General features: G+C 39.0%; 1 protein-coding gene across 4 annotated transcripts in view; it reads left to right on the top strand.

Annotated features, from left to right (window-relative positions):
* gask1a (golgi associated kinase 1A) overlaps nucleotides 1-14,155 on the top strand; it is a 33,100-nt gene extending 18,945 nt beyond the window's left edge. For 2 of the 4 annotated variants that reach the window (XM_072679628.1, XM_072679632.1), the window contains exons 3-6: nucleotides 9,065-9,187; nucleotides 11,652-11,755; nucleotides 12,976-13,088; nucleotides 13,316-14,155. In XM_072679628.1, the coding sequence (XP_072535729.1) occupies nucleotides 9,065-9,187; nucleotides 11,652-11,755; nucleotides 12,976-13,088; nucleotides 13,316-13,467 (492 nt within the window). In that variant the 3' untranslated portion in view covers nucleotides 13,468-14,155. The remainder of the gene's footprint in view (nucleotides 1-9,064; nucleotides 9,188-11,651; nucleotides 11,756-12,975; nucleotides 13,089-13,315) is intronic. The other 2 variants (XM_072679629.1, XM_072679631.1) reach the window with 2 other exon arrangements.
* The last annotated feature ends 846 nt before the right edge of the window (nucleotides 14,156-15,001 follow it).

Raw genomic sequence — 15,001 nt, 5'->3', positions numbered from 1 at the left:
AAGGGTTCTTTGGACCCCTTTGACTTTTTAAAGCAGTATTTCTTAATCCTGGTCCAGCAGGCCCACTGCCCAGCACTGTTTTCCTTGCTCCCAATATACCTAATCCTGAGCAGAAACACTGAGCAGAAAACACTGCTTTCAGATTTTTTTTTTCTAAACTAACTGAAATGTGAAGATTCTTTTTAAAGCAGCACTATGGAGAATTGCACTTTTTTGCTCCCCAGCTCTGTCAAAAAGTATCATTTGCGCTTTGAAACGCCACTAAAGGACATGCTTTTCTGGACTAGCTGAGAGAATCCAAACCGTCACCAAAATTTAAAGAATTATGTGGACTGAGGCAGAAGAGATTGTACACAAATATGACTCGGGGTACAGAGTATTATGTAGTTCTCGTGAGTATTATCCCGTCTGCTTCTCCGAAGTTGCAAACTGCACTTAGCAGCAGTGAGCACACACACCCAGAGCAGTGGGCAGCCAACTCCAGAACCCAGAGAGCAAAGAGAGTGAAGGGCCTTGCTCAAGGGCTCAACAGTCGCAGCTTGCAGAGCCTGGGTATCGAAACCAACAACCATGAGCTCTAACCACTGAGAGTAGCAAAGACAGTAGAGCTACTCCCCTATTACAGCTTCAAAAACATAATTTTAACGTTTAGGACATAGCTTTAATATTTAGAAACCTTCATATTAAGTGGTTGTCTTTCTATTAAAGTTCTCCATAATCAATTGAAGACAATACAGCTTTTATTCTGAATAATACATTAGGCATATAGTGTTAAAGATCTATATGAAGCTTATAGGTCTAGACTAAAAAGTATCCCTAATGGTAATTGCCTATTGACCCTGCCATTTAGTCCAAGATTAGACTTCCCAGGAAACCAACACATAAGGTAAGAGTTCCTTATTAAATGAGTACAGCCCAAATAAGACAAGTTAACCAAACATTCTGAAACTTTTTATGGTTATCCTCACATTCAGTAATGAGGTTTCTTTGTTGAACTTTGATGAACAGTTCTTTTATGATTCACAGTGTGAAATGGATGGCAGTGCCAAGTAAACAGTGACTCACCTGCCAAGAGGAATACCACATGGAGATCTTAATTAGCTTTCTTATCAACATAGTCGTTCCATCTTCCCTGACAGAAATCCCACTCCACACTTGTACAACTTACACAATATATATTGAGCCTGTTTTTGTTGCGAATGCTTCTCATACATGGGTGGTCCACTCTCTGCTCCAGTTTTGTTTAGAAAGAAGGCAATAACTATAAGTATAAAGTGTTGAATATCTCATTCCCTTATAGATCATAAGCAGAGGGTTATTAAATGTGTAAGCTATGTTATGACCCAGTCTAGGGTCAAGCTGTGTCAAAAAATGAGTGTGGGCTCTCTGTCCAGATCTGCTGCCAGACTAGACACCAGACACTGTTAACAGTATAGATTAATTATTAAAACACTCAACAGCAAGATGTTAAATACTGGATGGGAAGATATAGCTTCAGGGTGGATCTTGGTGCCAAAACAATAACCTTGCCTAAGTCCCTGATTAAAAACAGGAGAAAATGTAAATAAAGTAAAAGACATTTAAACCCTAGATGGGGTTTACCAAGATGATTCCTTAGTTAAAACAGTGAGCAAAGCTAATAAGATTAACAGAGCAGAGGTGTAGAGGAGGAGGAGCTTTAAAGGTCTTTCTCTTGGTGGTAGCTTGCTTTCCTTCAGAAACACTCTGAAACGGTCCTTAAGCAAATTCCTTAAGCAATGAAGGCCTAAAACACATTAGAAATGCACACAAACACACACAAAACAAAAACATATGTAGCAACACTAAAAGTAATTACTGTGAATTTAATCATTTGCTGTCAGTGTGTGTGTGTCAAAGTGAGCATGTTACAGTGAGAGTTAAATGCATGTGTAATCCACCAATTATTTTTAATTACACTATTAAGGGCTAACAGGACAGAGTTAGTGCAACAGAATCCTAATGGAGTTCTCGGGTTAAACAGAGCCCTGTAGGAGACATCTGTCTTACTGCTTCATAAACAACCGCACTTCAATTAGGGAGGAGGCAGTTATTAACACGTACTAGAGGCCTAGCTTCTGTTTATTCTTCTCTTCCTGTCTGTTGACACACCCACACCCTCACTCTCTAAAGAAAGGGGCCACAAAATACTACTTCAGGAATTAGAAAGGGTTTCCAGGGTGACAAAAAATTACATGGTCATTACAAGCATTTCTGGAATGTATATTAAAGGGAACGTAATCATGTGACCAGGTCTAGCCATGTAGACAATGGCTTCAACACACTACACGACTTGTAGAGTCGTCAGGTCGCTGTACTGTTCAAACTACACAACTCAATCTCTTGTAATCGAGAGAAGTGATGGAGGATGACGCGATACCTTGCGTGAGAAGATGTGGATGTCGGCAAGAAGCAAGCGGTTCAATTCGTTTGTGTGCTGAAAAAATGAAAAAAAGAGAAAAGAATATGGATTGGGTTGGGATGCCAGTGTGTTCTGATAGAAACTATATAATGCTCCTGTACCACACACACGTAGATGCATGATAAGGCCGGATTTAGGGAGTCTCTTCTTCGGCTTTCCTCCCTCCTTGCGTTCTCATTGGCTGGAGTGCAACACCACACTCACTGCCAGTCATAACCTGGTTGTGACACTTTTCACACTACAGGTATTTAACATGCAAGACATATATTTTTTGCCAGTCGGGTCACGTCTTCGAACAATTCACACATAGTGATAAAAAGCTGATTTTTGAGCCCTGTACAAACACAGATTTCTCGCCAACTTCAAAAACCTGTCGCCAAACGTGTTCACTTTTTTACCTTACATATTACTAAAACTGACACAGCCTCAGCCAACTCTGTCTGTAGAGTGTGCACCATTATTAAGGAGAGAAAAATGTGTTTTTATGTGCAACAACAAAACACCAAAACATACCCTCTTTGCAGATAGAAAGACTATACCAATATATAGGTTTTGGGGGGAAAAGAACAGTTAATTTATGTAATGCATATAGTATATATGTATAAGTCACATTCTCGCAAGATCTAAAAATGAATGTGTGTGTGTGTGTTCATAGATAGTCCATGAATAAAACATAAGTAGTCACAAAGGCAAAAGTCAATAAGTGTAATGCAGCCAACAGCTAATAGCGTGGTATCGATCTGGTGAAATTGCTGAGTGGGGCTGTGAACACTTGTTCCCAGCTCCTCATTTAACAGCCCTGATGGCACTGAGGTGCAACTTAACACCCATCAGTGTGAAACATGGTGAAGGACACTCTCGCTGTCACCATGGGAACAGAAGAGTATCTGTGCTGAATTTGAACTCAGATTGAGAACTTTGACACGTTTGGTCCTCAGCCGATGAATCTCCTGAGAGAGGCAGATAATAACTACAGTCTTCTATTCCAACCAGTTTAAAGGTTGTGTATTAATTCCTTCGTAATGTGAAACACACACACACACACACACACACACATATATATAAATATATATATATATATATATATATATATATATATATATATATATATATATATATATTACACTGGGCTCCACAACTTTAACAGTTCTGCCAATTAATACAATTTTAGGTTTTATGTCAGTCACAGGCCTTTACAATCATCCTACCCAACCCCCCCCCCCCCCCCCCCCCCCCTTTCATTGTGGTATTTGACTGGATTAAATCAATGAGCCTTTGGTGCCTGTGACTCTGTCAGCGGTTGTCCTTTCTTGGACCTCTTAAGGTAGGTAGTGACCACGGCATATTAAGAACACCCCACAAGACCTGCCTGATGTTTTGGTGATGTTCTGAACCATCACAATTTGGCCCTTGTCAAAGTGGCTCAGACTCTCACGCCTTCTAAATAATAATTTCGTTTTGTACAATTTTACAGTGGGGAAAAAAGGAAAGGATTATTAGAAAGGTAAATCATGTCAATGCATGTTTGACTGCAAAACAGCTTCATGAACATTTAGCAGACCCACACATTTAGCAGCTGTGGAGCGCAGTTCTACTAAGCACTTGCACAAATATAACCTTCATGGAAGAATCACCAGAGGGAAACCTTTCCTGCACCCTCACCACAACATTCAGCACCAGAAAGAACATCTACACAAATCTACCTCAATCATTTTGCAAACAAAATCTATTAACTGTTTACATTCAAATAGAATTAAGGTGTTTTTGGTATTTTTCAATAAGGTATTTTTGGAACCCTCCAAGCACAGTATTTTCGAACCCTCCAAGCACAGATTAATCATGCTTCAGGCTTGTATTGCAGTGGTAGATGGAAGAATGGATTAAATAAAATGCCAGCCAATTCTGGAAGCAAACCTCACGCCATCTGAAAAATAGCTGAAGATTAAAAAGAGAATGGCTTTTACAGAAGGATAATTATCCTAAACACTCCTCAAAATCCACAGTGGACTAAATTTTTTGGACATCTTGGTGCCTGAGTGTGTACCTGTATGTGTGTATGTGTATTCATGTACGTCTGTGACCAGTTTAATTTTGCCATGGTTTTACTGATGCAAAAGGCAAAAAACAGGAAACTTCACTGACCAGAAAGGCAGCTCAAAACCACTCAGGTGAAAAAACATGCAAAGAATTAATGCCCATAAATCAATAGAGGAAAGTCATATGATGGCCCCAAACACAGAGGCTGCACAACAAAACACACACAGAGAAATCTTCAGCCTATATATGAGTCACCCAGTTTTTAGGATTGGTAGCAGGTGAAAAAGGCAGAGCCAGGGCGGGATTATGGCTGGAACGACCCTTTTACTAAATGGGTCATTGCAAAAGACAAACACATTTTTTCCAGGCAGAGATATGTGACAATATCTGTATGTATGTCAGATGTTTGGAATCAAGAATTCAAAATGATAAAACCATACATTTCCTGTAGATGCATTCAGATAATAAATTAAATATCATCAAGTGCTGTGTAGCTCAACAGGTTTCCAGTCATTTGTTAAAAGCTGTGAAACGTTGTGTCTAGGAGTTGAGCTGCAAAAAATGAGAATGAAATTATAATGAAATGAATATGCAAAAGACCTAATTTTATGCAAAATGGAGATTGAATCTTGGGGCAGATACTTTAATTAGATAGAGGATACTGTTTATTGTTGTTGTCTCAAAGATTACAGCTAAAATTCTATTTAATAACTGTTCTATATTGTTGATGCATTTTGTGTTGTTTTGAGTGGTAGTGTACAGTATGTGCGTGTGTGCTAACAAAATAAGTTTTTATATTGTATTTATTTACATTTTATGTGCTGTTTTGAGTGAATTTATATAATATTAAGCTTGTTCTGTGTGTATGTGTGTTGACGTTCTGCCTGGCTGATGTAGGAAAAGATGCAGAAGACAGTATTCAGAAGTTGTATACAGTGCAGAATCATCCACAATGGAGATGGTGCTCTATTTGGTTCGCTGGCAGTGGTGGTTGTTAAGATTATATAAGTGAACCCTAAGGTTATCTCTGTGCTGGCAGACTGCAGAGAGAGAGAGAGGATGTGTTTTAATCTGCCTCGGCGGAAGAACACATTGTGTACTGAATACTGTCTGCCTCTGATACTGTTACACCAGTGGTGTTTGGATGAAAGCTGCCACGAAGTATTATGAATATAAAAAAATAAATGTCCAGCCAGTGGCAACATCTGATTACTGCATTTGAGTATCCCAAATCAGGGCATCCCGTTTGTGTCTTCTGTAACTCCATTTGTGTTTCCCCTCTTTTCAGTGACAGCAGGTCTGTAGTAATGAAATTATTGTTGTAGAAGCCAATCATCTTCATTTCATCTTTTTTTTTCAGCTTTTTGCAGATTTTCTTTTGCTCTTAGAATTTGCTGCTTTGTTTGGATGTTACTTGATACTGGATTTTACGTTGAGGACACAGGAGAAGTTTTCTTTTTATGACTCTTCCATGAAGGTCATATTTGTGCAGGTGCTGCTGCACAGTAGAACAGTGCACCCTCACTCCAGAGTCTGCCAAACATCCCAAAGGTATTTTTTTGTCCATTAAACAATGACCATCTTTGTATATTTTGTGTAGAACATCTGGTGCGACAACAGATTCGTTGCTATAGATCACAACCACAGTGTATAATATGTAGTAGTATAATATGCCCAGTTGTATCAGAGAGTGTCAAAGAGAATTTTCCATGAGTGTTGTGGAGCACCATATAACTTATATCCACTGCCTTCCAAAGTAGAGGACCTGCATCTGTGGCTGAAGGTACTTGTGAGGCTTTTAGGTAGGTTAGCGCTTAGGCTAACCTCTTACGGTTAAGGTAAGAGGTACCCCCTTCATCGGAGCTTCACATCCGAGTCATTTCTCTAGGTAAGGATGTTGTATTGGTTTCCCTTCCACAAAACTGTGAGAGCAGACATAAGGACATCTGGATGGATTTAGTGCCTTCAGCCACAGGCACATGTGCTCTAATTCTTTGGATATGGTGCCCAATGGTTTTTGTTGTGTTCGAAAGCTAGTAGGCTGTGCTCTAATTGGCTCTAAATAGAATTAAACAGGTCGTTGGCATGTTGGGTTAGCACATTGAGACACTTTATGTGAAGCACTAACATGCTTCAGACTGCATCCACTTTAAATATGAGACCATCACAAACCATTTGATAGAAATGACTGGAAATTCTAAACATGGCTAGAATGGGGTTATGGTCAGAATGACCCAAGCCAAAGCACATTCTTCTCAGAGTACTGGACAGCTCCTAACAATGGTTTTGTGCAAGCCATAGCCCTTACAAGCTAATAAAGATCTGAGTGTAAGTCAGTTCATCTTCTACTCACTTAACTATTCACAGTAACAGTAACTTTTGCATACCACTGTATTTATCTAAAGGTTTATGCTTACATGCTTAAATTTTGTTTAGAAGACAGTGGAGCTCATTTAGCTTTAGGAACTTCTTCAATCCAAGATTCTTGGACAAGTTTCTGCACAAGATCTTCTGATCTACATGCCATCCAATGCTAACCTGTTAACAAAACAACCTGCTATTACCTCAGCTTCTTGGGACATCTTTTCGCAGCTTGGTGTACTGTAGCAGGAATGTGTGAGAGCCAGAGTAAAGGGAAGAGTGTTAACTCAGTAAAACACACAGCTCCAGCCCCTCATGACCACATCTCACCGCACTTCAACCTGCAGTGTGCTCTCACCACTGCTAAAGCTCTTTATCCGAAATACCAACCACACAGGAGCAAACATTACTCCCACCAAACCACAGCAGCACTATTAAAGGAGATGTCTTTCATCCTAGCCAGAAAATCTAGCAACAGGCCTGTATAGGATGCTCTTGGACGTTCTTGGTGCAATTTCACTGGGATTTCTATCAGACTGCAGATGTGCACCCAGATGCTGAACGAGTACCCTGTCAATATTCATGGATGTCTCTCACCCATCCCACACCTTTCTCTCCCATATTCCCTCCAGCAAACATGTTGGAAGTATTATAGCACACACTTCCTGAGTCAAACACAGCTTCTTCCCACGGGCCATCAGTACTCCTAACAGTAAACAGTGATTGACTGCTGTCTCTCTCTGACTCACTCACTGGACTGACTCAGTGTATCTTTCTGGTGCTTTTTGTTCTGCACTGCACTTGTATTCATTGTACCAGTGGTGTAGATATGCAGAGGCATAGATATACATAAAACAAGATTTTCTCTATCTAAGGCAATACATCTGCACGTCTGCCATATTGGAGCGGTCAAGATCTGCTTGTAAACAGTACATGTGTACAGAGATATGATGAGTTCTCACTATTAAATTGCCCATTATTTGCTTTTTACCCAACCAATTTTACCAAAATGTTGTTATAATTGTTATAATCAGTATGTTGGTGATTATTTCTACAGATGATTTGTAAACATATATTTTAAAACAGTCATTTGTTTATGATCAATTCAAGCTGAGATAGAGTGAAGCAGCAAAGATAACAGCAGTGAGATGTGACTGGGTGAATATATATTTTTAGAATAAAACATTTGTGGCTTTAAAAAGTGGGGTTGGGATCCCTATTGAGTAAAGAGAATATAAAGAATATAGAATATAGAAATACAAACAAAAATGAGCCTCATACAGTGGAAAAAGCCAATTGGCTAACTTTGGTACATTTTTCTTTATGTGAATGAATTTACATTGTCCCTGATAAATAAACAACTGTTTAAAACAAAATACAATACACAAACAAATATTAATCACCACATTCTTCTTGTTACAGTTGCAATTGAAACCTTTATTGCAAATTAGGTTTATAAGCAAAATCAACAAACTTACAGCTCTTTGCAATTAACCAATCAAACAATTTAAATAGCTAAAGACACCCAATAGAACAAGTGCTTTCGCCACATTCAACACAAAATGCCACTTTTTTCATTGCACTTTTTCTACTGCTGTCTCAGAATTATTCAATCTCCTGAATAAAATCTCTCCTGAATAAAAACACATTTAATTGGGGCCAGTCAGATCCTCTTACCCACTGTTCCATATACCACACAAAAACCTTGTTTGTCCATTTTGCTGTTTGTGTCCAAAATGACCTGGAATAAAATATTTTCGAAAGGTAACCCCTTAAACAGCCTATGGCCCGCCGACTGAAAATGTCATTACAAACTACTGCTACCAAAGAATAGCCCCATAGAAGGCCCTGTAGTTACTGAATTTGTTGGTGTTAAGGGGTTAAGATGATATTAACTTTCTTCTGTAGTTAGCATTTTGGAGCTCTGGGATTTTTGCATGATATCAAACAATGTATTAAATGTAAATATGTGTGTATATACATACATCTTAGTTTTGGTAATTCCTTTCTAGGATGTGCAATAGCCAATCGCCCCCCCTCTCCATGTATTTCATGTTTCATGTTTTGAATATAACAATTACATGTAGTTGTTTTAACATTGACTACATTTTGGGCCTTTTTAAGTTATTGTCCCACCAAACTTGTGGCTTTTATAGACTGTGTTTCTCTCTCTTTCTCCACATGTTCTGTTTTTTGTGTTAACGTGTGATTCTCTATTTATCACAGGTGAATGACAGACTGGACCGGTACTGCTGTGGCTTCCAGCCTGACCCTTCTGATATGTGTGTGGAAAACCTCCTGAATGCGAAATGTGCAAACCCCAGCAATTTAATGCTGGTGCATATTTTGGTAATGCATTTTGTTCACCAGACTGCTCTGGCTATTCATAATCAGGAAAGTAAAATACACAGTAAATAAAGTAATCTGACACAGGATATGGCATTTCAATGCATGCCCTGTAGTAATGAAAAGTGCTACTACAATTGTATTCTATTAATCCAGTAACAGCAAGTCAAATCATAATGTAGTGAGGATTTCAGTTACTGCAGTGAAAACCAAAATCCGTAAAGCTGGTTTGTTTTGTGCTGTTTTATGATATTATTGCTAGTCACTGTTTTCTAAAGCATTGTAAAAAACATCAGTTCTCACAAAATCTTCCCCAGTGTCCTTGAGTTGTTCAGGCCCAAAGTCGCTTGTGTGTGAAGTCTATTTGACTTCCTTTGAGAGGATGCATGCATAAATGATGACAGGGTGGCTTCAGTGAAACACAACACTATTGCACTTTTTTTTATCACCAGATGCGTGTAGTAATATTGACTTGCCTGAGGAGAACAGGAGAGCTACTGAAACTGGCAGGATCTGTTGCAATCACAATGAAACAAAATTCATATGTATTTTGTTCTAGCTGAACAGAAGCACGTGTGCTGGAACATTGCGTTTGTCATTGTACCCCACTGTTTGAGAACCGATAAAGGAATATCATTTTTTAGCAGCAATTGAAGGGTCTACTTGCAAAAAGCATCAGAAGCCAAATTCTTCTGTTACCATTAGTGTAATAAGGTGTAAGGAGGGGACACACAAATTATATTTCTGTGCTATAAGTATTTTGCTGTCATTAGTAAAAGACAGGTGTTGTTCTTATATATTGTTGCTGTAATGCAAAAATCTCTCTAAAATGGCTTTTTTCATTTTCAGTGGAAGTCAGTGTAAAAAAGATTTAAATTGAGGTCATTTGGAACATTTCCATTGGTCCATTTATTATGATATATGACACAATATAATGGACAACTGCCAAATTGTATCAAAAAAAAAAAAACAACTGAAGAAAAAGCCTATGTCCTGCCGCCAGCCCGAAAGCTGAAACTTCTATTAAGAATAGCCCCACCAGTTTGTACAGAAGTCTAGCCTCCTTTTACCATGTTCCTCAATGGTCAGGCGCCCACAGGACCACCATAGAGTAGGTATTATTTGAGTGATGGGTCATTCTCTCTCAGCACTGCAGTGACACTGACATGATGGTGGCTTGTTAGTGTGTGTTGCGCTGGTACAGATGGCTCAGACACAGCAGTGCTGCTGGAGTTTTTAAACCCCTCAGTGTCACTGCTGGACTGCTGGACTGAGAATAGTCCACCAACCAGAAATAGCCAGCCAACAGCATCCTGTGGGCGGTGTCCTGTGACCCTTTATGAAGGACTAAAGGATGATCAACACGAACTGTGCAGCAACAGATGAGCTTCTGTCTCTGACTTCACATCTACAAGGTGGACCGACTAGATAGGGGTGTCTAATAGAGTGGACAGTGAGTGGACACAGTTTAAACACTCCAGCAGCACTGCTGTGTCTAAACCACTCATACCAGCACAACACACACTACTAACACACCACCGCCATGTCAGTGTCTCTGCAGTGCTGAGAGAGAATGACCCACCACCCAACTAATACCTGCTCTGTGGTGGTCCTGTGGGATCCTGACCATTGAAGAACAGGGTGCAATGAGGCTACAAAGTATGCAGAGAAACAGATGGACTACAGTATGTAATTGTAAAACTACAAAGTGCTCTTGCATGGTACGTGGAGCTGAGAAAATTGAGTTCATTCCAAACCAGGAGTGGGTTCACCAAATTCTGAAATATTCTGATCTATATTTCTAAAATATAATTTTTCACCCAGGTTATATAACTAAATTAATCATTTATACTTTCAGACAATCATTATCTGTTTTGTTGTCTATAGTACATGTTTTAAGAGCACTGACCCTGAAGAAGGCTGAGGCTGTATTGGATTTTACACTGCACTGCAAAAGAGTGTCAGGCTTAACCTGTATAAAATTCTCCACGAAAGATTAGAAAATCGTTTTCTTTGATTTAGTTACCCTCGGAGGGATGTGGAGTGGAATGAGCAGGAGAAAATCAATTATGTGACGGAATTTGAATTTCAGGACATTAATAAACGAAAGCTGAACCTTTTGCAGCAGGGTGAATAAGCTTTTATTTTGTAACCACTCTAAGTTACAGAAGACTTAGCATTAAAGTAATAGCAGTGTGTCTAAGGTTATGGTTATGGCTCGGGGAGGAATAGGGGGTTTGCTGAGATCGCATCATACTCTACAAGGTCTCTCACAGCCTTATTCACATGACTGCAGAAATACTCCCAGTTTTCCTAAAATAGGTAGATTTATCATGTGCGTTTGTTTTGGAATTGATCTGTTTTGATATAGCCCATCTGTCACATAGCCCAACGTCTTGGTGTGCTTATGTGTTCATGTGTTCACTGCACTATATGTGGTCTCTCTCCTCTATTTCTCTGTCTCCAGGTTCGCAAGGCTGATCCCTCCAGACTGGTATTCATAGATAATGCAGGCAGGCCTCATCACCCTCATGACAACCTCAACTTCAGACTGGTTGAGGGCATTGATGAGTAAGTGTTCATGGTGAATCAGATGTACTGTCATATATAGAGGCTTGCATGTCTGCAGGACCGCTGCTCTATTGGATATCCCCATATACTTTTAGTCCCCATTTAGTCTAATTGTTCAGAAACGCTCTTTAGAAGGCAGCTGTGGATTTGTCAGTGCCGACTGTTTACTGAAGACTTCATGTACATAAATACAGAGGCTACACTGCTTAATGAAAGCATTTAGTTAGCCACAAAAACAGGATGGCCAGAGTTATGCAGCATTATGCAGTTTTTGCAAGTGTTGTCCTACCTGATTTGCCAGAATTAGTGCAGATAACAACATGCTGAGCCTGGAGTGGCAACCACAGAGATGCTATTCTCCCTATTATAAGTCAGTGGAGCATTACATTGATTTTAAAGCTGCTATTTTAAGGTAAAATTCTACATAATGTTGCTTTAAAGAGTGGATTGTATCTTGCAGTGTAGCCTCTATATGTCTTCTCCAGATAGTCATTGACCGGCTCCTCCTGTTCTTTTATTTTTCTTAATTTTGCAGATGCTTTTAGAAAGCCTAGAATTTGGCTGATGTACTAGTTTATTCATGTTTCCCAGTCTTATCATGGTTTCACTGACTTTTATTAATACAGATCAAATACATACATGGATACAAATAGATACATGGTCAAAACATGTTGACAAACAGCAAAAGCAGACTCCAAAGATGAGCAATCATGACTAGATGCTCTATAGCTGCCAATAGTAATGAAGCAATTAAAAGCAGCTGGGTTATCACAAACACCTACAAAGCCCTACATTCCAAACAGAATGGTGCTTTTAAATGGGGAGAGGGGCAATGTATAAAAAGTGCTATATTTTCTAAATGGTAAAGCTGGAATGTCTATTAATCGTATTTGTAAGCACAGTGCAATATGCACTTTAAGCACACTGTATTATTGGAGTATACATTCAAAACTGTTACAGATGCAAATAAAAAGAAAATATAGCCATTGTTCCAAACATTATGAAGGACACTGGAAATGACCTCTCCTCTAATAGGCTACCTTGTATTGTACCTTGTTTAAAAGCTAAAATCTACAGATGTAGCTGTTGTGGTTAGACTAGGAATTCTCTGGGACATCCTTTCCAGTGTCTGGATTCATTGAAAGGCTTAAATGATATGTTTACTTCCCGACAGCCAACATGTTACATTTTTTCCTTTCTTCCACTCCAAAACTCTATAGACTACAGACTGCCTGCAGTAACAACACTCATCACTTCCACATGGATGGGTGGGCTTACTGGGCTGAACCACTGCAGACTGAATGGACAGTCATATGTAAATGTGTTCAGCATTGTGAGATTCCAACCATGACAAATTCGAAATGAACTGTTTTTTGCAGCTTAGTTAATATGTATGAACTGCATGCACTGTGGAGCGAGTGGTAGATTTAGCACTTTAACAACATCAAACTCGTTCGTTTAAAAAAAAAAGCAAAGAAAATTAGATATTGATCATTTTGGATCATTTCATTGACATATTAAAGCCTCACCTGAGAGTTCAGAGCATTTTGTGATTTGCAGGTTTCCAGAGAGGGCGATACGAGTGCTGCGGTCAGGCTGCCTGGAGCAGCTGCTGCTGCGCTCGTTGTCTGTGGATAAGGAACTGTGGGAGAGCAGAGGAGGTGCAGCAGGCCTCAGAGACACCATCCACACCATCCAACAGAGAGGCATAGCCTTGTTGCAGCACCTCCAGGAGAAGGAACTACAACACTGATGTGACAATTTGTTTATTTACAATTTAGCATTTGACAGATGCTTGTATCTGGAGTGACTTGCAGTTTAATCATGTTTCAGAGGTTGGTTGATGTGGCATTTCAAGTATTACCCAAGGGCTCTAATTGATATAGGGTGGTGTGCTGGCCTGGGTGGAGAATCTAGGAACTCTAATTTGCCAAATAGAGGGTTGTTGTTGGGTGGTTTTACCAAATATGTACTTTTTACGTACGTTCAGAGCTCTTTACATAATTTTATCAAATTTGGGGCTGCATCTAGCTGCAGTGCACGTCTAGATCATAGCTGGCTATTATCTTCTTCTGTGTCCTCAAAACTTACTTTAAAAGAAGAGATCCTCAGTTGAGTTGCCTATGAAGATATGCTAGTGTTACATGACCCAGCTTCTTCAGTGTTTTAGCTGAGGTATGAGTGTTAGTCTACACTCAGTTTAGACATACATGAATGAGTTATACTTCTGTTATGAGCATAAAAACATTGATTGTTTCTGTTCATTTTTTAACTGGAGGAGAATGTTTCTAATATTTCTCAAATATGAGATGTATTAATAAAATGTGGCCCATGGAACCTGTTCTGATAAGTGCCTTGGGAAGATAAAAATACATTATATATATATATATATATATATATATATATATATATATATATATATATATATATATATATATTGTTAAATATGTTAAATATGAAATGACTATATTTTGTGAATATGTGTATATTTTCAAATGGCATTAAACAGTGAAAGTGAAGTTTTATAACTTTGACATTGTTCTATTTTCTAGTGCCTTTCCATCGTTGCATATTGCGTCTGACAATCAAAGCCCCAAGCTTATCTGTCAGAGTGTATTTGGGTGAATCTGATGTAACTCTGAACCACTATACGCATTAATCATATCATCAAGATCTGTTCGTGCTAGTATCTTCAGGCAACATGCAGATTGAGCACATTGTGGCAATCAGTTCACAATCTGCTCTTGTCACGTCGTACATGCATCATCTCTGGTAACACTTTGGGGGAAGATTTTCATCATGCAATTTTGAAAAAAATGCATTAGCAAACATTAAATCTCTGCTTTCATCCAGTGCAGTCTCCCACATGTGTCGTTTGGGTTTCTGATTGCGGGCCAGAAACTGCAGTATGTGTTCTGCTTCCAATCACACTTCAAAGCATTTCAACTATTTCCTTTTAAGCTCAACATTGTTCATCAGAGAATTCACAAATCTGTAACACCTGAAAATGCTGGCCTCGGGTTGAATAAATGGACTATAATCTAAAAATGGAAAGCAACATGTTTTTGTTTAAAACACTATTTTTGTGTGTTTCATTCCGTTCCATTGCCACAGGTGTGTAAAATCAAGCACCTATCCATGCAAACTGCCTTTGCACACATTTGTGAAAGAATGTTCTAAAGACCTCACTGAATTCCAGAAGACTATTGTAATAGGATGCCACCTTTGCAACCAATCAGTTCACAA

This window comes from Salminus brasiliensis, chromosome 5, assembly GCF_030463535.1.
Source record: "Salminus brasiliensis chromosome 5, fSalBra1.hap2, whole genome shotgun sequence".
Taxonomy (NCBI): Eukaryota; Metazoa; Chordata; class Actinopteri; order Characiformes; family Bryconidae; genus Salminus; species Salminus brasiliensis.
This window is presented reverse-complemented; position numbering and strand designations above follow the sequence as displayed.